This window comes from Brachyistius frenatus, unplaced genomic scaffold (assembly GCF_029030835.1).
Source record: "Brachyistius frenatus isolate BFR_SWC_R1_liver_20210118 unplaced genomic scaffold, ASM2903083v1 Contig_48, whole genome shotgun sequence".
In the NCBI taxonomy this organism is placed as follows: Eukaryota; Metazoa; Chordata; class Actinopteri; family Embiotocidae; genus Brachyistius; species Brachyistius frenatus.
In genome coordinates this window covers 2,964,179-2,989,709 of record NW_027210647.1, presented here as the reverse complement: position 1 = coordinate 2,989,709, position 25,531 = coordinate 2,964,179, and the positions used below count along the sequence as shown (strand labels likewise).

At 39.1% G+C, this 25,531-nt stretch overlaps 2 protein-coding genes across 5 annotated transcripts; one reads left to right on the top strand and one right to left on the bottom strand.

Moving 5' to 3' along the window:
- Nucleotides 1–8,388: 8,388 nt before the first annotated feature.
- On the top strand, nucleotides 8,389–15,330 carry ceacam1 (CEA cell adhesion molecule 1). The gene is made up of 10 exons (XM_069703919.1): nucleotides 8,389–8,468; nucleotides 9,778–10,059; nucleotides 10,158–10,421; nucleotides 11,009–11,284; nucleotides 11,471–11,722; nucleotides 11,833–12,108; nucleotides 12,288–12,539; nucleotides 12,650–13,282; nucleotides 14,106–14,360; nucleotides 14,689–15,330. The coding sequence occupies exons 2-10, from the start codon at nucleotides 9,849–9,851 to the stop codon at nucleotides 14,775–14,777; spliced, it is 2,508 nt and encodes an 835-aa protein (XP_069560020.1). The 5' UTR covers nucleotides 8,389–8,468; nucleotides 9,778–9,848; the 3' UTR covers nucleotides 14,778–15,330.
- A 2,572-nt stretch (nucleotides 15,331–17,902) lies between these two features.
- Nucleotides 17,903–21,366, bottom strand: pafah1b3 (platelet-activating factor acetylhydrolase, isoform Ib, gamma subunit). 4 transcript variants are annotated; one of them, XM_069703916.1, is made up of 6 exons: nucleotides 21,340–21,366; nucleotides 20,686–20,779; nucleotides 20,233–20,322; nucleotides 19,991–20,107; nucleotides 19,702–19,824; nucleotides 17,903–19,392 (listed from the first exon to the last, which is right to left on the bottom strand). In XM_069703916.1, exons 2-6 carry the CDS (start codon nucleotides 20,764–20,766, stop codon nucleotides 19,132–19,134), a joined length of 672 nt encoding a protein of 223 aa, XP_069560017.1. In that variant the 5' UTR covers nucleotides 20,767–20,779; nucleotides 21,340–21,366; the 3' UTR covers nucleotides 17,903–19,131. The 4 variants fall into 4 exon arrangements, with proteins under 4 accessions (XP_069560017.1, XP_069560018.1, XP_069560016.1 ...); XM_069703917.1 differs by lacking the exon at nucleotides 21,340–21,366 and adding an exon at nucleotides 21,094–21,171 and having other exon boundaries at nucleotides 20,686–20,773; XM_069703915.1 differs by lacking the exon at nucleotides 21,340–21,366 and adding an exon at nucleotides 21,101–21,169.
- Between the last annotated feature and the right edge of the window lie 4,165 nt (nucleotides 21,367–25,531).

Sequence of the window (25,531 nt, the reverse complement as noted above, 5' to 3'; positions counted from 1 at the left end):
AGCAAACTACAAATCTGTTGTTTTTTCTGTAAATGTATGGTGGTGTTAGAAAAGCTATTAAGGTATGACCACCACTCAGCCTCTGTTCATGTTATAGTGCACCATCTATGTTTAACTCTCCCAAAACAGTGACTTTCTTGATCGGTTGCTGTCTTTCCATGGAATGACTGGTTTTCTTTTTTCTTTAATGTATATATGACACGATTAATAAAATGACAGAACAGCATTTTGAAATTCATGAAATTTCAAAATACTTGATAGTCAGTGAAGCATTGACAAAGGCTTCAGATCTGTAGGCTATTATGTAGGCAACAGAGATTCTTTGAGAATGAAAAACACCATTTATCCAACGTTTTATTCTAGTCTTTTGGTTTCGGTCAAGCTTTTTGATGAATTAATTTATTGTATTTTCAGTTTTTGGGCATGGTAAAGAGGAGGAGCTGTTCTCTCAGTAAGATAAGAAGTAATGTTAAGTTTAGCTGATACAACAGAACACTGAAGATACAATGTTAAGCTGATAAGGTGAAGTCCAAGACCTGTAGGATTTATAATGTGGTACTTAATGTGAATTGCAATAGGAAAGTGATTAGGCACACCACAAGCAAAACAAAGCAAAAAAATACCTGTAACATTATCATTAAAATCCCCTTAGTTTGATTATGTAACTGTGGGTTAATCTCACAACAGTTTCCCACAAACTATAATTTGACCTGGAAGCAAGAATACAATTTTTTTTTTTTTATATATATAGATTCTGACTAGACATGCCACTCAAGAATTCATACATCTATTTATGTCAAAATAGTCACACTTTTGAAAAAACAAAAAAACAAAAACCTTATTATGATCATAACAATGATAAGCTCTCAGGGCAAACTCGGGCCCCTATCAAACAGGTCTGTATCATTCATTTTCAGGCTCACTGCCATCAGGATGACTGTGCTCATTAATGATCAGGGTGTTAGATTATGAAGCTACGACATGAGAGAATCACGCAGCATGGCGCTTTTACTGCTTTAGTATTATTATTATATGTCTTCTAATTCCGTGTGCTTTGCCTGCCATGTCTCCGGTTCATATTTACGATATGTTTCCTGTTAAAATTGCAACATAACTTTGCATATGAAATATATTTAAAACACAATGTAGACTTCAATTAGGTCATGTAGTTTTATGATAATAAGACTGTTTAGATCATGTTTACATTAATTACAATAGGTGGTAGAACATGACTACAGTTACTTGAAGTTCTTATGTAAAAATTTGAGGCACCTGTAATTTACTTGAGTATTTTCATTTTAAGTCACATTCCTTGATGATAGATTTCTGAGGACAATATTGTACTTTTTACGTCACTACATTCATTTGACAGCTGGCTATTGGCTTTCATATTCATATTATTTAAAATATAACATAATAATTCAGATATAATCATCTGATACATTATATTGTAATATTATTGATTAACATACCAGTTTAAAAATAGTTCAAATCAGACCCAAGTTTTCCATCTTACAGCATCAGTTATGTTTCACATACTGTATAATGAATCAATAATTATCGTATGCAGTATAGTATACTCTATAAAAGGCCATACTGCTGTTCTGTAATAAAGTATTTTGGTAAACTATTTGATTCAGTGTTTAGAAACTGAATTTCTAAGTGCAGAATATTTGGCCTTTAAGCATGTTATTCACTCGCCATGCTCTAAAAATAATGTGACCTGGACATCAATCACCTCTTCTGTGTGTCAGGTACATAACACAGGTGCTCAGATACTGACCTTTGCACCACCACAGCTCAAATAATGCCACTGGGTGTGGAAGGTAAAATTATTTGCCTACTCAATGTGTAATGCTATAAAAGAGAGCTTTTCTTAATGTTCGAAACAGATAGGAGATTCATTGTTTCAGTTGTGAAAATAGCAGGTGTATTTATATTCAGTATGAAGCTGCTGAAAACATGTGCAGTATTGACGGGAAATTTTTGTGTTTGACACAAGAAAAAGAACAGCTGTGAAAGTGTCATATTTCAGGTGTGTACACCAAAACTTTCAGGACTAGGGGTGGAAAGAAGGGAAGGATCCCTAAATCCAAGAAAGAGTTCGTGAACAGAGACACAGGGCACTGATGTTGAGGAACAGCATTAATATTAAACAAAATGTGTGATATTAACTGCAAAAAAAACTAAGAAAAGGAAAGAAAGAAACTGCGCACAACCCCCTTCTCCCCAATCATGCCCCACATACCTTCTGTCATAATTTGTCATTTTGCTGATTGGGCATTTTCAGAACTTCGCCCACGATGGCAAACAAAAATGCCTGCATTTTGTAAGTTTGACAAGTGAACACCAAATAACCAGAAACACCTGCAGATAAGACCTGTTGTCGCTATATGCTTAAGGGTAGGGGGCTGGATGTACAGTGGGCAACTATAATAGATGAGAAATAGCAAGGAGATGGTCAGAACACGAAAAAAACATGGAAAAGAAAAGTGAAGGAATCTCAGCACTTGTACTCCTGGCTTTATTACAAGGTAGGTTAGTTGTATGGGTTTTTAAAATGAACTGTCATGGTGTCATTTGTGTCCTTTATAAAATTATTTTTTTCTTCCTTTTTGTCAGGGTTTCTGGCCTCTGGTGCTGTGGAGGTCCAGCCCTCTATCCACCCCGTTGTAGTCGGGAACACAGTGACGCTGTCTCCTTCTGTGACTCTGAACAGTGGAAACTGGGCAGTGGGAGCGTCCCTCATCCTCGCCTGGGCGGCGGGCGAACAGGTGGTTTTCCCCAGTCACCGTGACAGAGCGTCAGTCAACGTCCTCACTGGAGCTCTCACTCTGAGCTCCGTCACCGTGGCCGACTCAGGAGTGTACGTGGTGCAGAGCAGTGACACCCGGCTCAGGGCCAACACTTCCATCACTGTTCACGGTGAGACTTAGATTACTGTCACACACTGTCCTTTTTGGGAACACTTTGGGAAACTTTTGAGACTTACTCCAGAAGTGCTCAAATGTAATTATCGTTATTGGCCTTACTTGAAGGCAGGTGAATGCCGCCTCATAGCTTGAGCCCCTTACTCATCCTGAACTTCCTCCATTGTAAATATTATATTCATATTTATAATCATATAGTATCCATTTATAATCATATAGTTACATTTTATTACATATATTACTGACTTATATTGAGGACCGCTTTTAATAAACTGGCCATCGTTTAGTAAATACTATTAAGATAAATGCTATCGGGATGTTGTATGAGCATCCTTATTTCAAACCAAATAAACCTGTTTTATTTAAAGATCAGTTTGCCCTTGAAAATATGAAATAAGACTCCTGATAATTCCAAGTATAATTGATGCATTTCATATTATTTATCTAACTTTAATGATACAAGCAAATAAATTTAAAAAAAAAATATGCACAAATAGAACAGCATTAGTGGAAAACATGGAAAAATAAAGATACAGTCAAGAAAGAAGAATGTTGAAACTAGTATTTTAGTATTTTGTGACTGCAATGATCAAGTACAGGTAGAGGAAAAGGAAGAGAAAAATGTGCTGATGATTTGTTTATACTACCCTTTTTTACTGGAATAGGCTTCTGTTATTATGAGAAACTAGGATCCTAAACAATATTCAAACAGGGGTTGGAGAATGTTCATGTAGCTGCCTCGTGATATTTAGACTGACAACCAGCAGACTTAACAGCAGCTCGTTCCCCGCTGTACTTGTCTGCATGTGTTTTGGTTTTGCTGCCCTTATGCTTACATCACAGAGTCCTCTGGTTAGTTTCTGTCTGTGTCTGTCAACACTCACCTCCATCTTGTCCTTTTGTGTCATGTACTTGTTCTACAGCCGGCTTCTGCCGGGGAAAAAACATACAAGATATGTTCAACATGTTGTAAAAGAGGACTATTTTAACCTTCTTAAAGAAAGATATCATGCACGGCCGTTTTTATATATTTGTGTTGGACTGCATTATTAGCATCAACATTTCTTCATAAGTTTTATTTGTAAGGTGCTGCTGCTTGCCTTCTACAAAGCCTCGTCGTGTTCTGTGCGTGGATAAACATTTTGTCACATTCACTTGTCTTCCACAGAGCCCATTTCAAATGTGACGCTCGGCGTTAATCAAACCGACTTGATGGAGTTCAACAGTTCAGCGGTCGTTGCGTGCTCCGTCTCCTCTGGATCCTCCCTCTCTTTCCTCTGGATGAACAGCAGCTCTGAGGTCACAGCCAATGACGGCGTTCAGCTCACTGATGGAAACTCTACTTTGATAATAGTCAATGTGACCCGCTATGACCAGGGACCGTTCAGGTGTTATGTGTCCAATCCTGTCAGTAATGGCACCAGTGATCCAGTCAACTTTACCATCAGCTGTGAGTAGGACAATGTCAGTTTGACCAATGTAATCGTCCAGCTCCACCACACTGCTCTAATTCTGCATCCAACTCTCTTCCTCTGCCTGATTCTCTGTCTGTCTCTTTCTCAGATGGCCCAGATAACATGGCTCTCACAGTGAATGGACAGAACACAACTTCCTTTTTTGTTGGATTCAATCTGACCATGCTCTGTTCAGCACAGTCCAATCCTCCAGCTCAGCTTCTCTGGGCTTTCAGAGGAGAGCTTGTGAACGCGACGGGTTCGTTATTGGAGCTCTTAAGTGTCAGCGAGGACCAAAGTGGTCCATTTTCCTGTCTGGCTTTCAACAACCACACCAACATGCACAACAATATCACCACACATGTCATCATAACAAGTGAGTTTGTTCCTATAATGATAACAACTTCCATATTTCCCCCTTTTTTTTTGTCTTTCATTCTTACTTTAGTTTTGTCTATACAGAGTCTCCGTTTTCTGGATGTGAACAGCAGGCTGTGAATGTGCTGCTCCTGCTGATTTTGGCTGGATTCTTCTTCTCACTGCCAGGCAAGCTGTCAAACAACTTTTTGTTACTTTTTGTATTAAATTTATATCAACATTAAATCATGCATGGTTCCCATTTTTCTCCCAGATAAGAAAAAACATGTATTATCCCTTCAAAATAGTCATCAATTCAGATCATTTCTAGTCTTGAACATTATATCATGAGTGAAATAGTAAAACAATGTATGGAGCTGATATAAGGTGAAATCTATTTGGTAATCCAATGATCATTTTCTTTCACTTTGTGAAAATGAAAGATTTCAACAATTATTCAGATTCCGAGAATGTCTCCTACTTTTGTTTTGCCAAAAATATTTACATTATAAAGAACTGCACATTATGAACATTCAGCCATAGTTAGAATATAACCTAAGGGGAGGGAAGAAAATGGAAAAATATTTGTGACCACAATGGTACAATGGACAGACCTACAATAAGATTAGCAACATGACTAATAACTTGAATACCTTCTCCTCTTTCGCAGATGTTGGTGGCTCTTTCAGTCCATTGATGACTTTAATGTGTGAATAAAAACCTACAGTTGACTGTTTATTGTCAAACATTGTGTATGATTCCAGGTTTGGGTCCTAAACAAAGAAAATACTAAACTAAATGTATAAACTTCTATAAAAAAACACCTAAAGTCCATAATCACGTGTGTGTGTGTGTGTGTGTGTGTGTGTGTGTGTGTGTGTGTGTGTGTGTGTGTGTGTGTGTGTGTGTGTGTGTGTGTGTGTGTGTGTGTGTGTGTGTGTGTGTGTGTGTGTGTGTGTGTGTTCATCAGCATTTGTGCTAAATTAAATTTGTCCTAAGATTTGTAATAAATTAATGTATGTATATTTTGATTCAGAAATTAAATATGAAATATATTGTAAGTAAATTTTGGTTTAAATTACTGACCTTTGACCTTGTGTGTTGCCATACTGTGTTCACTAATCAAACACTTAAAGGGAGCAGAATATTCTTCACAACCACATACCTCAAACAAATAATCAGGTGCAGCTACATTAATTGTACTGCCCTACCAAAAAATATTGTATCCTTGACTTAAATGCCACCACATCGTTGCTCAATCCATATGCTTTGCAGCACTCATGATATCCTCTTTGACTGCTTTCATCGAGAAGATAAGAGGAACCCCTTTATGTAGTCATGGCTGATTTTTATGCAATCTTAAACAATAAGTCAGTCTTCATTGCCTTTGCTAATGCTCAAAAGAAACACACGAAAAACATTATTTGGCTTGATAGAGATATTTGGCAAAAGTTTTATTGCTAGTCTTATGGAAATTAAAAAGAAAAAGAACTCGTCCTTTGTTCATAGACAAATAGGATATTCACAGTCGGTCTTTGGTTACAGAAAACAGAGCGAAAGAGAAAGTAGTTATAGTAAAGGGCACATGGTCTTTTGTCCCGTATTAAATTTTTTCAGGATTAATATCGTGGGTGGAACTCATGACCAAACAACCCAAACACTACAACTGTCCAACAGGAAGACATTTATTGGTATGTAATGTTGAGCATTGCTTCCTTAGGTTTTTTGGCTCGAGATCCAAAAGAGAAATTTGGTGTTTCCATGGCACGCAATTAAAAAAAAATACATAATGAATTGCCATAATGTATAGACTTATAAGCTACTGATAAAAATTTTTTTTTGAAGTTTCTCAACACCTCATATGATGCTGGAAAACGCTATAATATTCCATCAGATCTATTTCGGGGGTTTTGAAAGTTCTGTTCCCCTTGAATGGCCTGGTAGACTGAGACTCTCAAACTTAGGCTTTTGACCCAAAATGGGTCCCGGACACGTTTTTAGTGGGTCGCCAGTCTAACGCGTACAATGCATTACAATGCAATAATATTCATTTTCCTCATAAAAGTACAAGAAGTGTGTTCTTTTTTTGCTATTTGAGTCTGTTCAGCTCAGATAAAGTGTGTGCGGGCTCTTTTTCTCTCTGTTCTTGTGTAGTTGACTGTTGTGTAGAGCAATGAGTGGCATGGCTGTATTTAAAAAGTGGTAAAAGAGATCTTTAGTAGTAGCTGCAGTGTGACCGCAACTATCGTGGTTGCTTTGCTTTTGGCAGCTTTCCGAGCATTTAATTTTTACTTAAGAGCCCAAGTTGGTATCAGCTATTAGTTTCAGTAATTTCATGGAATGAATGGAATATGTTTACTGAAAACATTGTTATTTTATGGGTCTGTTCAGCTCAGATGCTGTGTGGGGGCTGCCATTCTCCCTTTTCTTGTGAACCTGACCTCTGGCTAAGGTCACGCTGTGTAGAGTAATGAACATCGTAATGCAGCTGTATTTAAGAAGTGCTCCAAACCAAGAAGAGTTGGGTAGGCCCGCATTACATACAGTTTGTTTCAAAGTACACACAAAATGCCATATTATTGCAGAACAACACCTCAAGGGTCGACCGGCTCATTGTTCGTACCTGTCTTAATCAATCAAATGCCTTGCTAGCTCACAAGATGCTACGCTAAGGTTACCTGAATACAACTACCCACATTGCTCATACGCACAAAGTATTACATTTTCCTTCAGATAATCCTGCTGTCGAGAACACCTGATTCCACTAAATTGCCTTGTCATTCTTGTTACACTGCAGAGTCACATAGTGCACTTACAAAATATCCCCATGTGATTCTCTGATTGGTTAAAAGTTGCAGCGACAGATTCTAGTTTACAGTAAATGGACACTCCTCGGCGAGCGGTGAAACCTCAGTATACCAGGGCAAAACAAGGTGTGGCTGGGACTGTGAGGTGGTGATGGTAGACTAGGGGTAAGCCTTTGCATCAAGAGAACAGAGCTGGAGTGCTGTAGAGCAATTATTTGCTGATTATAAAGCTGTGACCGTACAATTCTGCCAAATTTGACTTTATCAAAACTAGAGACAAGTTTATTTAGCTGACAAGGAAGTTCTCACCTGAAAATAAACTGAAGAGCAAGATGGAGTCTTCGGTAGTGTTTGTTCTGATCCTGGCCATGATGACCTTTGCAGGTAAAGCTGAATTATTTTGAATTTGATCAGACCTATTCTCACCTCAAAGTATTAGTAAGTTTAAAGATCTTAATTATAAAAATGTTGACAAAAATGTTTTTAGATGTACTACTTTAATACATTTCAGTGTTTTTATATATACTTTTTCCCCCTATATTTCAGCATTTCTTGTGTGACTTATTGAACTGTTCTGAACTACATTCAGTGTTGACTAAATATATTCCTTTTGTCTCTGTTTTCAGATAATGTGCACAGCCAGGGCATATATGCCTCTGAGGACACTCTGCCAGTGGGCAGCAACGTTACACTTTACAGCCAGACCAATGTCACTACAGGGGCATGGATGTTCAACAATGATATCATTGTATTCATATTTCCTGGAGGTTTTGTCATAACTAACACCTGGACTGACAGGGTAATATTCAACTCAGCCAATTCATCACTGACTATCAGGTTTCTAAGGCTGGAGGACTCTGGAGTGTACAACTTACAGGCAGTCAATGATTTTCGTGCTCAGTTAACATTGTATGTTCAAGGTAAGACATTTTTCACTTTTCCCGTTTACTCACCAACACCAATGCATGTTAATTAAAGTTTAATGTACACGCACATGCATGCACATAAACTCTTCAAAAGCCTATCCATCCCTGTGGGTTAAAACCTGTTCTGTATATTTAAAAACATGCTAATATTCAAAACACAGTAATGACCACATAGCATTTGCATATTCCATTGTCTACTTCTATGTTTGCAAAGTATTGATTTGCAAGACAAAAAAGGAGAACATGATTGAGCAGTAATAGCTAAGTGTGACTGCAGCTATCGTAGTCACTTTGCCTTTGGCAGCTTGCAGATCAATTCAACTCTACTTAAGTCTCAAGTTGGTCTAAGCTCTTTGTTTCAGTAATCAGATGGGATAAATGGGAAATTCACATTGAAATGATCATTTTGTTTAATAGGATAAAACATTTTCCTGCTTATTTTATAAAAAACAAATGTACAATGACCAATATGCAAACATAGACTATATGTAAGAGTGAATGCAGTTTCCGGGTCTGAAAAGTGAGGCCAATGTTGAAGTGCTTTCATCTGCAATACTGCCGTAGGCCACTAGGGGTTAGCTCCAAAAAGGTGTTTGCTCTATACACTCCCATTCAACTTCTCTCGTGAAATACAAGGTCAATTAATTTTTTCCACAAGTCATAGTGGTGTCATTAGCCAAATTCACTCCTTATTAGTTTTCTGGCAGTCCATCTGAAAGTAGTTGCATCATTGTTTAAATATTAGGCCTCAAAAAGAGATATGTTTGCGTGCATGTCTTATGGCTTCAAAATAACAAGATGGCGACAGCCAAAATCTGAACATGAGGCTTCAGAGCAGCAGTTGACAAGCCAATGGGTGACATCACTGTTATCTGAAGCTTGGTTTTAAACAAGATGTAGCCATGCTTTAAGGTTTATAAGTATGCTGCTTTTTTTTAGCAGGCATCATGATGACCATAATAACAAATTGCTATTTAGGATGTATCACAGTGCAGTGCAGCTGAGGCCATTCAACAACTTAAAACGTTGACCTAATGATGGCACTAGATTAAAGACATGGTCAATGTGATGAGAGTTTATAAGCTAATGAACATGAATGTTGTGTTTGGACCAAAGTGGTGGACTGACCAAAAAACAGACCAGTATTGGCACAGACCCAAGCTGCTGGAAATTGAAATTTTGGCTTCGATCTGACTTCAGTTCATGTCATATAAGTCACGTTTTCAAAGTTGACAAAGGAAAGATGGCTGTCCATTGCTTTCCATAAAACTTGACACAATACTTTTTGTTTCTCTCTCTGCAGTGCCTATTTCAAATGTGACTCTGTGGGCAAAAACAACAAACCTGGTGGAATTCAATGACACAGCAGTTCTCATGTGCTCCGTGTCAATTGGCACATCCCTGTCTTACAAATGGCTAAAGGGCAACTCCACGGTCACAGGCGATGAGGTAGTACAGCTCAGAGATGGAAATGCCACTCTTGCTATTGTCAGTGTGACCCGCTATGACCAGGAGCCTTTCAGATGCAAGGTGTCTAATGGTATCAGCTATGGAATGAGCTCCCCTGTATATCTGAACATCAGCTGTAAGTTTCAGCCAAAAAGATTGTATGTACATGCATCTGTATTGAAAACAACTACAATCCTAACCCCTAAAGCAATTTCCCTCTTGTTATATCATCAGACGGTCCAAGTAACACCACGATGATGATCATGCCCATGAAGTACATTTACAAAACAGGATCTAATATCACACTGTCATGCTCAGCGGAGTCAAGCCCTCCAGCGATGATCCAGTGGATGATTGATGGAGTGTACCTAAACCAGTTTGGGCCACACCTTCAACTAGAGAAGGTTACAGAGAGCCAGTCAGGAAATTACAAATGCCTGTTTCACAACTCTGTCACGTCCAGGTTCAGCAGTACAAGTGCAATGATCAGGATTTTGGGTAAGGTTAGATTTGTAGTGTTTTGGAAGTTAATTTTCTTTCATTTGTTTGATTTTGCTTCTCTCAACATTGACACTAGATTATTCTAAAGCAAAAGTACATTTTGGAACATGTGCTTATTTACTTTCTTACATAGTTAAATTAGACGATTGTTAAGGCGTTCTGCCATGCAAAAATTCTAGGGAAGAATAAAGAGTCTCTGCTGGGTGCAGTAATGAAAACTTGCCACCATGAAATGACCAGGCAGCAAGCAGATTTTGTTGTTGTTGTTTCTTTTGTGGTAATTATTAAACTTCAGAGGTGCTGTAGGTGAATTTTTCTTCTTTTTTTCAGTCTTTATGCTAAACTAATCTAGCCACCTGCTAGCTATATCACTCCAGGATATATATTAAAATATATATTAATAAAATATATATATATAGACATATAAAGAGTGCTATCATTCTTCTTATCTCATGCTCTGTGTGCAACTCAGTCTATTTCCATGAACCCTGAATAACGCCTTCAAATTTTCCATTGGCATATGTCACATTCATTCAAACCTCACACATGTGTGAACCGTAATGATTTCCTTTCATCTCCTTTAGATCCATTAACAGCAGTTGTGGTGAATCATACCAGTGGACCAGCGATACTTCATGAACCGTTCACTCTGCGTTGTGAAGTGACTGGATCTGTTGACAGCATTCAATGGTGGAAGAATGGCAGTCTTATTTTTGCTGACAATACAACCGTCTTCCGCATGAACAACAAGATGCTGACCCTCAACCCTGTTCAACATTCAGACGGTGGAGATTATCAGTGTCAGGCTTTTAATTATGTGAGCAACATGACCAGCAGCCCTTACACAGTCAAAGTTAACTGTAAGTATGTGATAATCTCATCTCATATCCACATATAGTAGAATAATCCAAAATACCTACAGAAATGAAGTAAACGTCAGATTATTCAGAGGGGAAACTGCTTCCATGCACAGCTCTACAGTATCTGAATGCCTTGAAACTCATGTGAACATGCCTTCAGTGAATGTGATTTTTCCATGTGTTTAGATGGACCAAAGCTGACAATTATCATGGGACCAAATGTGGTGAAGACCGGAGACAGTGTCACACTCAGCTGCCATGCAACATCAACCCCCCAGAGCCTCTACAAGTGGTACTTCAATGGTTCTCTAGTCTCCAATATGTCTGAGTATGTCACATCTCCTCTCACCGCAGACATGAGTGGAAAGTACATCTGCATGGCCTTCAACGACATCACCGGCAAAAACAGCACCACCTACATAATGCTTACTGTTGTTGGTGAGATTATAGGGCTTTATTTATGTAAAAAAATAATTTTCTGACTTACAAATATTAAAGTTTTTTTTAGGAAAGAACTGAATAACTCATGGGTTTTGCTTTGTTTTCAGATCCAATTCAAAATGTACATGTAGAGGCACCAATGTATCCTGCCAAGGAAGGTTATTCATATCATTTAACATGCAATGTAACCGGACCTGCTGATCACGTTTACTGGATGAAGAACAGAAAACCACTGCACGAAGACAACAGAACTATTTTCTCTATGGATAACAAGAAAGTCACCTTCCACCCAGTGAAACGTTATGATACTGGACACTACCAATGTATGGCTATGAATGCTGTTGGTAACATGACCAGCCCTCCTTACGTGCTCCTTGTCAGCTGTGAGTATAACATTCAAAGGATTTATGCCACTGAGTGACACAGTTTTTATTTACCATTTGGATACTAACATCCTAAATTACATAAATGCAGAGTGTTTATATTTGCTGAAATGTGATTCAACAGTATTCTACTATCAGATAATTGGTGTCAAAGTCAACTATCTCCTTTACTTTTGCAGTTGGTCCAGAAAAACTCTTCATTCGTGGGTCACCTTACGCCGAGACAGGACGATATGCAGAATTGACCTGTTTTGCCATGTCGATACCTCCCAGCCAATACAGCTGGTGGTTCAATGGCTCCATGGTGGCCAACACTTCAGTGTTTACAGCTGGTCCTTTGTCCCTAAACATGAGCGGAGAATACACCTGTATGGCGTACAATGACGTGACAGAAAATAATAGCACAAAGTCCATGATGCTGACCGTGATTGGTATGTAAACTGCAGACCCATCAAATACTGATTTCTGTCGTGTTGTTAGAGTTTAAAAGTGCAACCAATGTGCCTTACCTTCGTATCTCACTGTTTATTTGTGTCCACAGAGGCCATAGAGTCAGTGATGATCCGAAACTACACCATTCCAATAAACTCTGAAAACTTCACTCTTACCTGTGAAGTTATTGGGCCCTATGACATGATCTACTGGATGAAGGACAACATGATACTCAGCATGAACCACAACATGAACCACAGCATGAACCACAACATGAACTACAACATGAACTACAGCATGAACCACAGCATGAACCACAACATGAACCACAGCATGAACTACAACATGAACTACAACATGAACTACAGCATGAACCACAGCATGAACCACAGCATGAACTACAGCATGAACCACAGCATGAACCACAACATGAACTACAGCATGAACCACAGCATGAACCACAACATGAACCACAGCATGAACCACAACATGAACTACAACATGAACTACAGCATGAACCACAGCATGAACCACAACATGAACCACAACATGAAACACAACATGAACCACAACATGAACCACATGAACAACCCTGCCACCCACCAACACATGTCCTACCGCATTGAGAAGAACATGCTACACTTCACCCCAGTGACCATGTACAGTGACGGGGCATATCGGTGTGTTGCTAACAATCGGGCTGCTCTGCTTTGGAGCCAATACTACATGCTCCGAGTGAACTGTGAGTATTTTAAAAACTAGTTGTAAAGGGTCAGTATGCCAGATGTCAAGTTAAAAAAAAAACTTCCAAAGTTAACTCAAATTAATGTACAGAATGTGAGGAAATAGCAGTTCATGTATTGTGTTGCACAGTCTACTGATGCTAGCACGCTAACCAGCTCTTTCCTGTCTTGTAATACCACCTCACACCTCATTCAAGTACTAACTAGCCTCAGGGTAAGAATACGCATAATTCGACCAAACTCCTGAAACTCTTAGCGTCAGATTGAGGGCAGACTGCCTGAACGCGACAATGACTCATTTTTGCCTCTTAACATACGTAGTTGTATTACAAGAAGGGACTTAAATCTTACATATTGCACCTTTAACAAAATCTGTACTTTTATTTTGAAATGTTGCACAAAAGATGTTTTGATACTTATATTTCTTCCAACAATAATGTTGGAAGGAAAAACCAAATACACTCATTTGACATTTTGTATTATCATTCAGTTGTTTGATCAGGCATGTTATACTTACATCACCTTCTCACTAACTGCTACTTTCTTTACCAGTGATAATAACTTGCACATGAGCATCATGTTGACCCTGAGATTATGCCACTTTTGTAGAGGAATATTTTACATTCAGCAGTTCAGCAGATTTTCATAACAATAATCATGATGTTTTGTTTTAGAAATACCTAAATTAGTTTTGGAAATCTCTTTAAAGGCCACACAGAATAAATGTGACTTTAGACCTGTGAACGATAGGACTCACGCCAAGGCAGTCTTATATGGATCAATTAACTGTACATAGTTCTGTCTCGTTCTGTCTGTTTGCAGATGGTCCTCTGACTGTGAATATCTCTGGTCCAGATTCAGCAAAAGAGGGCATCTCTGTGTCCCTAACATGCTCTGCTGATTCTCAGCCAGAGTGTGATTTCTACTGGTTCTTAAACAATAAGTCAATGGCCCTAAAGACTGGATCTGTTATCACCTTCTCTGCGACAAAAAAGAATGAGGGGAAGTACACATGTAAGGCGAGGAACCCTGTGACCAACATCACAATGTACCAGTATAAAACTTTTGCTGTTGCCGGTAAGTGATTCTTACTTCTCCGTCCTTATTTTTGAGGTATTCACTATCGTATCTCCATAAAAGGTCCTTTAATGATCTTGGATACAAGTCATGTTGTGATATCTGCAAATATAACATAAGTGAAACATTCAATATTGTAATAGGGTCATTTTAAAGGGCTTCTTTATATTGTGGAATATTTAAAAAACAAAGATGATTGAATTATTTTCCTCATGATTAAAACTCAGTGGGGACTCTACAACATGGCTGCAGATGTCTCACATGTGGAATGTAACTATCTCTTCTTCACTCAGAGCCACAGACATTTCTCTTTACTTCTCATCCTCAGATCACGCCTCTGCCATCCACTTCCCAGCCCAAGGCAGTCTGATGTTGATGTGTTTGTTTGCTTTGTCAGCCGCTGCGCAGTTCAACTGAGTCATCCACACTGAAAAGTCCAGTCAGCCTCAAAGACCTCCTCTTCCTCTCTACAGTATTTAACAACAATGTCACTGTAAAATGACTGGGAAAACACCCTATATATTCCCTATTCTTCATGTAGCATTCACACTGTGAGTAAAAGGGCAAATTATTTAATTATTGAAATGGCTGCTTTTTTAATCTTATATGCTATTATTATTATTATTAGCAAGTGAAAGTAGTTGTGTTAATGCTGCCATCGTGGTCTCTGTTGTCACTGCCCTCGAGGCTGTTTCAGAAGAAGAGTTGCAGAGTCTCACAAGGGAAAGCATGTGAGGGTGTTGCTCTAAACTACCACGATACTCCTTTGGTATAAACTGCAATTCGCCACTCTTAACACTTCAAATTTTCTCTGTTTGGTGTGATAATACTGAAACTGTACTGACACTTTAATTATCCGTATTTGTTTGTTAATCAATAAAAAACAACAATCAATTTTGTTAGAATTTTATTGAGGAGGATATAATAATGACTTTTTTAGACATGCATAAAGTTACAGTTAAGGCAAACTTTAGTCAGTGAAACATTGTCATAAGCACTTTGCTGTTAAAAAAAAAAAAAACAGAACTTTTATTAAAAAAAAAGAACTGCATGTGACAAAGATTAATACAAAAATATCAGTTTATATACAGTATAAAAGGAGTGCCTCTTCGTGTTGCTCATATGGGGGCACTGAGACCGAAGTTCCCGCGTTTACCGTTCTTTGGTTTGAAAAACCACCTGCACTTCTTCCGATTCTTATTTTTTTCCACGTGGCAGAAGGTTTTCACTTGTAGTTTGAAAAAATCCGGACAGATAAAGGAATAGGATAAGAAAAAAAATCTGTTAAATCATTAAACCTCCTAAAATATTTTTAAATCTGTAATTAACACTTTTAAAGAGTCCTTTAGTTTATAATCACCTTTCAGTCATGATGATATACTTACTAAATAAACCATTTTTCTTATCACCGATCCAGCCTGGTATCACGCCAAAGCATGTAATACACCCGTGAGTTCATTGTCATGTTTTGCTTCACCTAGGCGTGAAAACTACACACACGTATGACCAGGAATGTGACAAAATATGATGATGTCCACTTTGGAAGGAGCTCAGGAGTTGTCAGATGGAACGAACACAGGACTCTAACCCGTGAGACCGGTGTTTGAGTTTGAGTAAGCAAAAATCATCGTGGATTTTGTACCGTAACGTATTTACCTTGCAAAATGGAACCACATGGTTTTTGGGGCTTAAAGCTTAAACCTAAAGCAACCTACTTTCACTCTTAGACGTCGTAAAATGCAACGCAGACACGGTATCCTCCCGTGGACTAATGGATGTATTACAGGCCTCGGTATGATATCAGGTTGCTTATGCTCACTTATTACTGATTGCTTTACTTTATGATTTAATAAATTTCAGAAAGTTTAGGTAACTCACATTTCCGATGCATTCTGCCTCTGGCAGATGGCTGGCACTGGCAGTGGGTGTTCACCATTTCTCTTCCCTTTCCTGGGTGACCCAAATACACAGGAACAAAAGAGTTGAATGGGTTTGGATAACACACTTTACTAATACAGAGGCTGTGCTTACATAGAAAGGATTAGTTACTCAGTAGATATACAGCATATATATTCTACTTTATATTCTTTATAATACTCATTTCACCTTTACAGCTGCATGACCTGTTGTGCTGTCTTGGGGTGTCGATTGGACATGCGGTCGTCAGTAATTTTCCATCAGCAGTGGCTACAACACAATTTATTTCAAACTTAATAGCAAATAGATTGGTAATTACAATAAATGAATTAATTCAGATATAAAGAGATAACTTATTAACCAAACACTCTTGCTGAAGTGTGTTTTATAATAAATACAATTAATCTCACATACCATCATTGAATGTGCTGACAACAGCAGAGGACTGTTCATATGTCTCAGGAACACCTTTGGAAAATTAAAAAAAGGAAAAACATCACAAAAACATTAAGAGGATGTAAACTTCCTTTTACAAGTCATTTTAACATCCTGTTATTGTAAAGTATACAATACCTTGGCTGTGATTGGTGAATATTAGCAGCAAAAAAAACAACAGCAAAAGCATCCTTGGTCCCATGCTGTAATAAAGTCAGTAAAATACCAGTTTTGAGGGAAATAAATTCTGTGTACACTAACGTCCGTACCTCTGGGAATGTGAAATGTTTGTTGTCCTGGCTCTTTATAAAGGGTGGAGTGGATGTCTGAAATTCTAGCCGCAGTGCATTCATCAACTTCCAGTTGCATGACGCATGACCACACATCACATTTACAGTGGCTGGCAGGAAGATGTGCATTTTCCAACAAATCTTATCGTGGTTTTGAATAATGACTCATTGATGTTAGAAAGTGATGGATGATATTGATACTGAGCTGCAGTAGATGAGTATTTGAGTGCCAGATGTGCCCTTGTTTTTAAGTCTCAGGTGAAACTTCTTTGTCTGTGTTGTAAAATATGAATACACCTTTTCTTTAATATTTATGCTTTCTTTTACTGATCAAAGTTGGGATTATATTTCCTTTCCAGTATGCATGTTACACTCTTCAAAAAACATGTTTGGAAAAGATAAATCAAAGGGATTTTTGTGTTTATTTAACTTACTGCTTGTGTTTGGTGTACATCTCGGAAAAAGCATTTCTGTACACTGACTGGCTTAATATTGGTCACAATCATAGGTGCTTATTATCAATCCCATCAACACCACTGCAATGAATACTCCACTGACACATGTAAGATCATACCTGCTATTATCAGCCAGAAAAATGGGTATTGTGGTATTGTTTTGTGTGTGATGACTATTAGAAAAAGTCCCGCACTGATATCAACGAGGCAAAGCCAGACTTGTTCATCTTCTCAAGTTTTAGAAATGTAGCTCTCTGCTCACAGCCATGTCTGAGACTTGAACAAAGCCACTCAACCAAGAGCAATTTATCTCCTGTGGACATAATCTGTGTATGTGCCCTCTTGATGAACATAGAAGTCAGTGATTATGTTCTGCATCAGTGGCAATGACAGCGCCAGTATCAGCGCGCAGATCTCCTCAATCAATCAAGGGACAATCAAACCATTTTGTTTTGATATTTAATGCATTTATTTCCTCACTTACACATTCAGCCCTCCTGGACCACAATTCAAGTTCTGTAGCACGATCCTTATCCAAGAGTCTCACAAGCATGTTAGTGTGAAGTAAAGCCTTTTAAAAGGGTCTAATGAGCCATTATGTTGCAGAAAAGATTGAACTTGAAGCAAAGATAACTAGATGTATCAATACAACTTCACAACCTACTCGTACACATCTATGTTTGCAACAAAACACAATCTCGCACATGAAACTCTGTTGCTGCTACAATGGGTGAAGGAAAAAGATAAACGGGCATAATGAGATAACATGACATGATGAGAAGCAAGTAGACAGTAATGGTCATTTGTTTGCCACACATGTAGACAAACAAAATCCAAACCTTTGGTCATTCAAATTAAAATGTACAAAAAAAAAACATTAGACATAAACAATAAAGCCATCGCCAAATAAAAGTAACCTGTGGAACTCAGTGGAATTGAGAAGAGTCCCAAACCCTTCTCCAATTAGCTCCTGTTCCTACAGCCTCAATCTCAATCAGACAGAGTATTGCGTCATAGTGGGTTTCATTTATCGGAACTTAAGTTAATATTCAAAAGGTAATTTATAGTCTGATAGATTCATGAGAGCTGCAACTGAAGGGATTAGATCTGCAACATATGGTTTTGAGTACAGCTTTTAACCAGGATGAGCAAGTAGTGTCGTAACGAGAAAGAAAACGCTACTGCATATATTTTAAAGCTTTGATCACAGCCAATGAACATCTGGATTAATTTGTCTAGCTGCGTGTTCTCAAGCTCCTGACTGTTGGGTCCCTGGTGCCGGCACCCTTGGATTGCCCTATCTCCCGTCTTCTGTAGCATTGAAATTACATAATTCGTCAGTGGAAAAACATTTTGAGAACTAAAAGCTGGCGGAACAAGCGCTAACTGGAAAAATCAGGCAGGGCTTAGTCTCTCTAAAGCACAGCACGTTTAGTTTGTAAGTGTATCATAAACACACACAAAAAAAAAACAAAAAAAAAATATGGTCCCATTATCTGTAACAGTGGTCACCAACCCTGGCCATTGAGAGGACTACCACAAATAATTTGTCCAGCTCTTAGCCCTTAATAATTGATTCTATCCACCATTCAAGGTCTCACTAAGCTGAGTGCGATGCTCTCTGGAAACAGGGACGAGGACCACTGTAGTAGTGTAAGCTTGTAACCTGGTCGTTCAGTTCTCAGCGGGCTTATCTAGCATGGACTTGAGATGAGCGTGCAGGGGATCGCACACGGCCTGGTAGCCCTGAGGGGTCAGGTGAAGGTAGTCGTACATGTCTTGGTGGGAGATGCTACCATTGGAGTGGACAAAGCCAGGGTCCACGTTGAAGAAGGAGGCGTGGGGAAGAGATGATAAGGCGTCCTGGACTAGCTTGTTCACCATGGCATTTCGCTCCCGCAGAGGATTTGGCATTTTACCTCTGGGCAGTATACTCTAGGAAACAGATGTTGGAAAATGTAGAGACTGTTTACTATCTAAAAGAATGTTTAATAAAAGGACAATTAGGTTCAATCATACAATACTTATCGACATGTCAAAGGAGACTAAATATAGTGTGTAAAACTTTTCGCATATAACTACTGCAGTGCGTCCAGAACTCCATTGTTTACCTAATTTCAGAGAGCTAAGACGTAACTAAAAGGGTTGACATCACTGTGATGTTTGATGGTTGTGTGAACTTCATTTATCATTTTCAACAAACACGAAGGTGAGTAGATTAGATTCATCAGAAGAACTACCTACAAGTACAAGCGTGTTAGCGTGGGGCAGCTTGTTCTTGATGACTTGGATAATAGCCAGGATGCCCCCACAGATCTGCTCTGCAGTGTGACCATGATTGTTCGTGCCAACCCACAGCACCACGACCTACAACAACAAAAGACAAAAGAACGTGCGACTGAGGACAATGTCATTGATAGTTTTGGGGTCAATGTACCTGGAATTTGGATTTTTAGCACGACGTGACACAAACAGCCTTTTGTGCGATTAAACAAGCATGATCATGTTTTCTATTTTTGGCAGTGTGTCGGACCTTTGGGCTGATGTTATCCAGTTCACCATTGCTCAGTCTCCACAGCACATGTTGTGTTGCATCACCACCCACCCCAAAATTGAGGGCATGGAGAGGCGAGAACAACTGCCGCCATATCTGCAGACAAACCACAACAAGTAAGTGTCTCCATGTCGAACACTTAAGTTCACACAATTTTGAAAGCATTGGTAGACGTTACTAGAACATGACAGTCTATCAAGCAGAACGGACACATGTTTTACCCCAAACTGGTGCATTAGCTGGATAAGAGAGTCACCAACAAATAGGACATCAGGTTCTTTGTCTTTGCTGTCAGACACAAAGCGGTTGTGCTGCAAAGACAAAAAGGAAAACGTGCAGATTTGATTTTCTATCAGTATTAATACATTAATTGTGTTTTTCTTTTTTGACGAATTATCCACAACACTCTATAAAATCACACACAAAAAAATAAATAAATCGCAACTAACAAGTCATTTGTTTTCTTTCCACCTTAAGCCGCTTTCAACAATTCATGAAAATGCCTCAAGCAGTAACATGTACTACAATACCTGCACTGTTTTCATCTGCGATGCTTCCCATAATCTTCACTAAACTTGGCGAAACAATGGAAACGGGAAAACCGATATCGCAGCTTTGTAAAACTCACGGAGCAAGTAATACAAAACTCATAGCTGTAAGGTTATTTCACACACCAGAGACATCCATCGTCCGTCTCCCTGGGTGTCCTCACACGCAGTGGGTGTGGCGGCTGGATTTGGGTCTTCAGCACTCATGACTCGGCTCTACCTGTGTTGGAAAGCAAGTCACGTTGAGTTTGTGGTACTTTGAGCAACGGAAACAACCCGATTAAATCAACAGCACGTCGCTGTAATTGCTAGAAACAAACAAACAAACAAATCCAAGGAGGTTGACAGAATTAGCCACAGAAGCTAGCCTACTTGCTGAAACACAACATAGATGCACTTTAACAGAGATAACGGTCAGGCACGCGTAACACAAACTAACTAGATTATATACGCCAGCATTGTACAAAGTGGGGGAAGAAAAAAGAAAAGGTCGAGCTGTACAGCACGTTTACATTAAGAGGTATAAGTGAATACAGATTACCATTAAATCAAAAATATCTCCCAATTCAGTTTCAGGAAGTAAATTTTCACTGTGGTTGCATGTACCATTGTCCTCCGTGGGCCGCAATATATATGTTTTTGAGTATTTTCGAGTTTTCCGACATTTTATTTGCGTTTAGAAGTTTAATTTTGAATTTTAAAATACGATATTAGAAGAAACGATAAATGAAGCTCCGTAAAAAAAAATGCAAAAGAAGAGGAAAGCAGAGACCGTGTTACCTCCTCGTCTGTGTAAGTGGACTCGCCCTGCTCCTCGGTGTTCGCGGGAGTTGCTGCTGCGCGAAGAAACAAGTCTGCGGCGTGTTGCCGAGCAACGATAGATTTATATTCGATTAAAAAAAAAAAAAAAAAAAAAAACACAACGGCTGCTCATTGCGGTAAGATGTGATTTGTCAATTATAGTGATTTCTCGTGTGTATAAGAATGTATCTCGCCGCTTTACATGTTCTTTAAGGTAGGGTTAAGTTTCTTGGTTTCTTAGCAGCTTCACCTGCAAATCCACACACGTGTCGCCTCAAGATAAATTGCACCTGGTGGTTAACGACCAACTCGTTAGCATCGCCCAGTATCCAAAATGCCTGGTGCCGTGAACCACAGGGGACGTAGTTGCACGGATGTCACGGTCCCCCAGAAGTTGCTGATGTAATTGAGTGTTTCGAGAGATGTTTGGATGTATATTCGTCCGTTTCCAGGTTCAGGGCGCTCACATTTCCCGGTCCCTCCTGTCAGAAATGATGAAACAAAGTAGAAAACAGCTTTCTTGTTAGAATGAGTGAAACGAATTACCAAATATTTACTGATTTAGTTCATTACTGAATTGTAGAAAGTTGAAAGAAATTCAAAATTCAGATATTGTGTTAACCTATTGTCCTAAAGTATGTGCTACTTAACATGTTTTTATTTTTTTTATTTTTTTATGACTTACTGTGAGTTTATTGATTTAGGGCTAGTCCACCCATTCAGGTGCATAGGTCTAAAAAAAAAAAAAAAAAAATCCACATTTAATTTTTACAATTTGCTGAAGTTCAGGTCGTTTTGCTTAGTGCACATGGCACAAATACAGAATGCAAAAATGATCAAGAAATAGTCACTGCAAAATGTTTATTGTGCACGTCTACCCAAAACGCCTACCCAAATTAATGATCATGTTTTTAGGGGCTTTATGACATGCATCAGCTGCTGTCAATTGTAAATAAAGTGGTCAAAAATGCATTGCAATGTGGCTCTTGAGATCAGTGACATTGGTTGATAGGATTGGCTTATTCTGTCTTCTTGCCAGTGATAGAAAATCAAACACTGTGAATGCAGCATTTCAAAAGTTTGCCTTATGTGCATATTATGTAATTTGCTATGTGTTTCGTTACATTTAATAATATTTTTGCATGCAAAATATTTCATTATAATTTGCACTCTATGTAATATGATTTGCTCTCTACCTGATCATCAGTTTAAGAGCTCTGTTAATATTCATGTAAAGAGAACGTTTTGCCATACATTGCAGCATTATCTATCTCTGATAAACTATCCAAAGCAGCATATTCTGCACTCTTGCATAAATCCCTGACATTGCATTGAACTAAATACATTTTATGGCCAGATGGTTAAAAATTAGATTATTCTAAGAATAATTCAAATTATTCAACATGAATAAATTGTTTGATATTCTAGTGTTCTCGCGTTAACCTTTCTTCCGCAGTGGTTTAGCGGTCTGAGTTCTGTTTCTATTCCCTTCCGATTTACAGATAACGACTGTGGTTATCTTTCTACAGAAACCCCCCACAGTATGAGCCACATGTGTGGCAGGCGTTCATCAGAAAAAGCAGACTCCAAGTCTTTAAACTGTAAGAGTAAGACAGATGGACAGCACAAAATGAAACGCCTGCAGACCCGCAAGAAGAGGAGTCAGATGAGAAATGGTTGGAAAGAGACCTCAAAGACCAAATCACATCACCAACACTGTCGTCGCCAAAGCAATAATGAAATGGCACATTTCCATAACTGCTGTCATGGTAGCTGTCTTTGTCCTTCAAGGATAGATGCACCGTTTCCACGCGTTGTTCCTGTCACACAGGAGCCCAGTATCATCACAGACAGTCGCCTGATAGGACACCATGGCCTCTTCAACCATGAGGTGAAGTCTATAGATATTGAACGCTTCCTAAGCACGCAGAGGAAACTGGAACAAAGTGGAAAGCGAGTAATAGAAAAGAACAATGTTGCTTCACATCTGTCTGCAACATCCCACATTCCTGCTTCATTTTCCAGTTTATTGGAGGCTGATACTGGTTTTGTTGTGCCAAATGAAAAGGAGCTTGCTACAAAGTCCGACGATGACTGCCAGCAGAAGGAAAAGAAAAACCCTGAGTTGAATAGTCAGGGATCAGATGCTACCCCTAGGCGGCGACCTCAGCAACATCTTTCATCTGGAAGTTTGAAAAGCATCTCCTCTAAAAACAACTACCTCTGTGAAGTAACAACCAAGACCAAGGAGGTCAACTACGTCCCTTCTGAAAAGGGCCAAGAGTCACAACTGACTCCCACTGTTGAAAGAGACCATGTGAAGACATTCAAGAAGAAGATAAAGAGACCCCTGATTTCTACTCCTGAGCAAACTTTAAAGAACCGGCAGCCTCATGTCCACCAGAGGAAAACCGATGGTCTCAGCCCAAGCCCACTTCAGCTTTCCAGCCCACCAACTGCTGACAGCTTTGACATACAGCAGAGAAGACTAGATCCTGAATATGTATCCAGGTCTGTCAGTACAGTGGCAGCACGTTTGTGTGACTACCTGCAGTTCCCACGTCTGAGAGGGAGAAACCTGGTGTCAGAGAGCAGGGAGGTGCTGTTGAAATCTCTGCAGGAGAGGCATGGACCCTGGCTTCAAGAGAACCTCCTTAAGGTGCAACGATGCCTCAGCTTTGGTTTGGATGCCACAAAGGCCGTCCAGGATCAGGAGACAACAATGATGGGTGAAGATGAGCACCTTCCTGCAGGTAGGCATACAAATACAAAACTAGGATTCTCGGGTATAGAAACAGTTTGTCACAGAGCGAGAATAGCAGTGATTTGTTTTAGATTATTATTGTTTTTCAAGTGATAACTTAATGTTATGCTTTATATCTATCATTCTTATGTTGAAAGATTTTGTGGGATGCAGTTTTTATCGTTGAGTATGACTAATAAGTTACATTTGACCAAAATTGGAATTCTATAATATTCACATCGATGGCATCTGAGTATTGATAATATGGAAATTATATGGTAATAATTGCCCATTTTTTAAGTTTTCCTGTGGACTTTTAGTGTGTTTCTACATTCAGTCTTACTTACTAAAGCACATTGAGTGTTTCATGGGGGCCTGAGAAAATGCGTTGAAAGTATTTCTTTCCTCATAAAACATATGCAAGGCCAATTCTTAAAATATTTTATTTCACACATTTGTTTAATATTTGTGTCTACTATTGCTCAAAATAGCAGGAATTAAGCACATGACTTTGTGTGCTCTTGCAGTGCATGGTAGGAACAAAAATGGGTTCAGGACTTGAATGAATACAACAGAACAGCATGGATTCTCATCAATCTGTGCAGTCAATATCTTATTTTACAAAGGCAGTAGTAAGCACTGCTTAGTTTATTGGCAGTTTTTCAGTTGTGTTTCCATCTTTTTAGATACATCTGTCAAAATGACAGGAAGCAGGTACTTTAACTGGACGTCGAGCTTGCAGCCACTTCCGAGCCGGGAACAGGTGAGACCCTACGTTTACACTGCCACTCACTTATTTAGAGTAAAATATTTCAACTGTCACTCTTCCCCTTTTAATAAATAATGCTTTTTGGTGTTTCATGTGAAGACTGCTGAGTGGTTGGCGAGCCCTGTGGATACGTCTGTCGGTGTTTTGCATGATATCGTCAGACCTAGTTCCTCTTCTCAGTTCTGTATGGACTTTGAGCCATCTGGAGTTTCAGCAAGTCATTTGTTTTCCCCCTCTCCCACTTTATTCCGGGCAGAACGAGCCTCAGTGTCCGAGCACTGGGAAGACCGTTTCAACAGGTCAGACAGGAAAGAGTCAGTTATGTTTGATATCTTTGACAACAGCTTCATGAGCCACACCAGAGCAATTAGAGAGAGGAACTGTGAGCAGCCACATCACGACATCAACTTCCAGCCCTATTCTCCTTACCAAGCACAGCTGCCTGATAGATACTCAGCAGAGCGAATGCACTTTCCCCAGGAGCAAGACCCATTTGAAACTACCAGATACTCTTCTGCTCCCACCTTCCCTGCCCAAATTCTCCCTCCTCCACAGAGCAATCACTTCCAGCCTTTCAGCCAAGTCGGTCGCCCTTCAACGTACCCTCCCCTTAGGTCCCACCACACTGACATGATGCATTACCCTCCATCTCACATGCT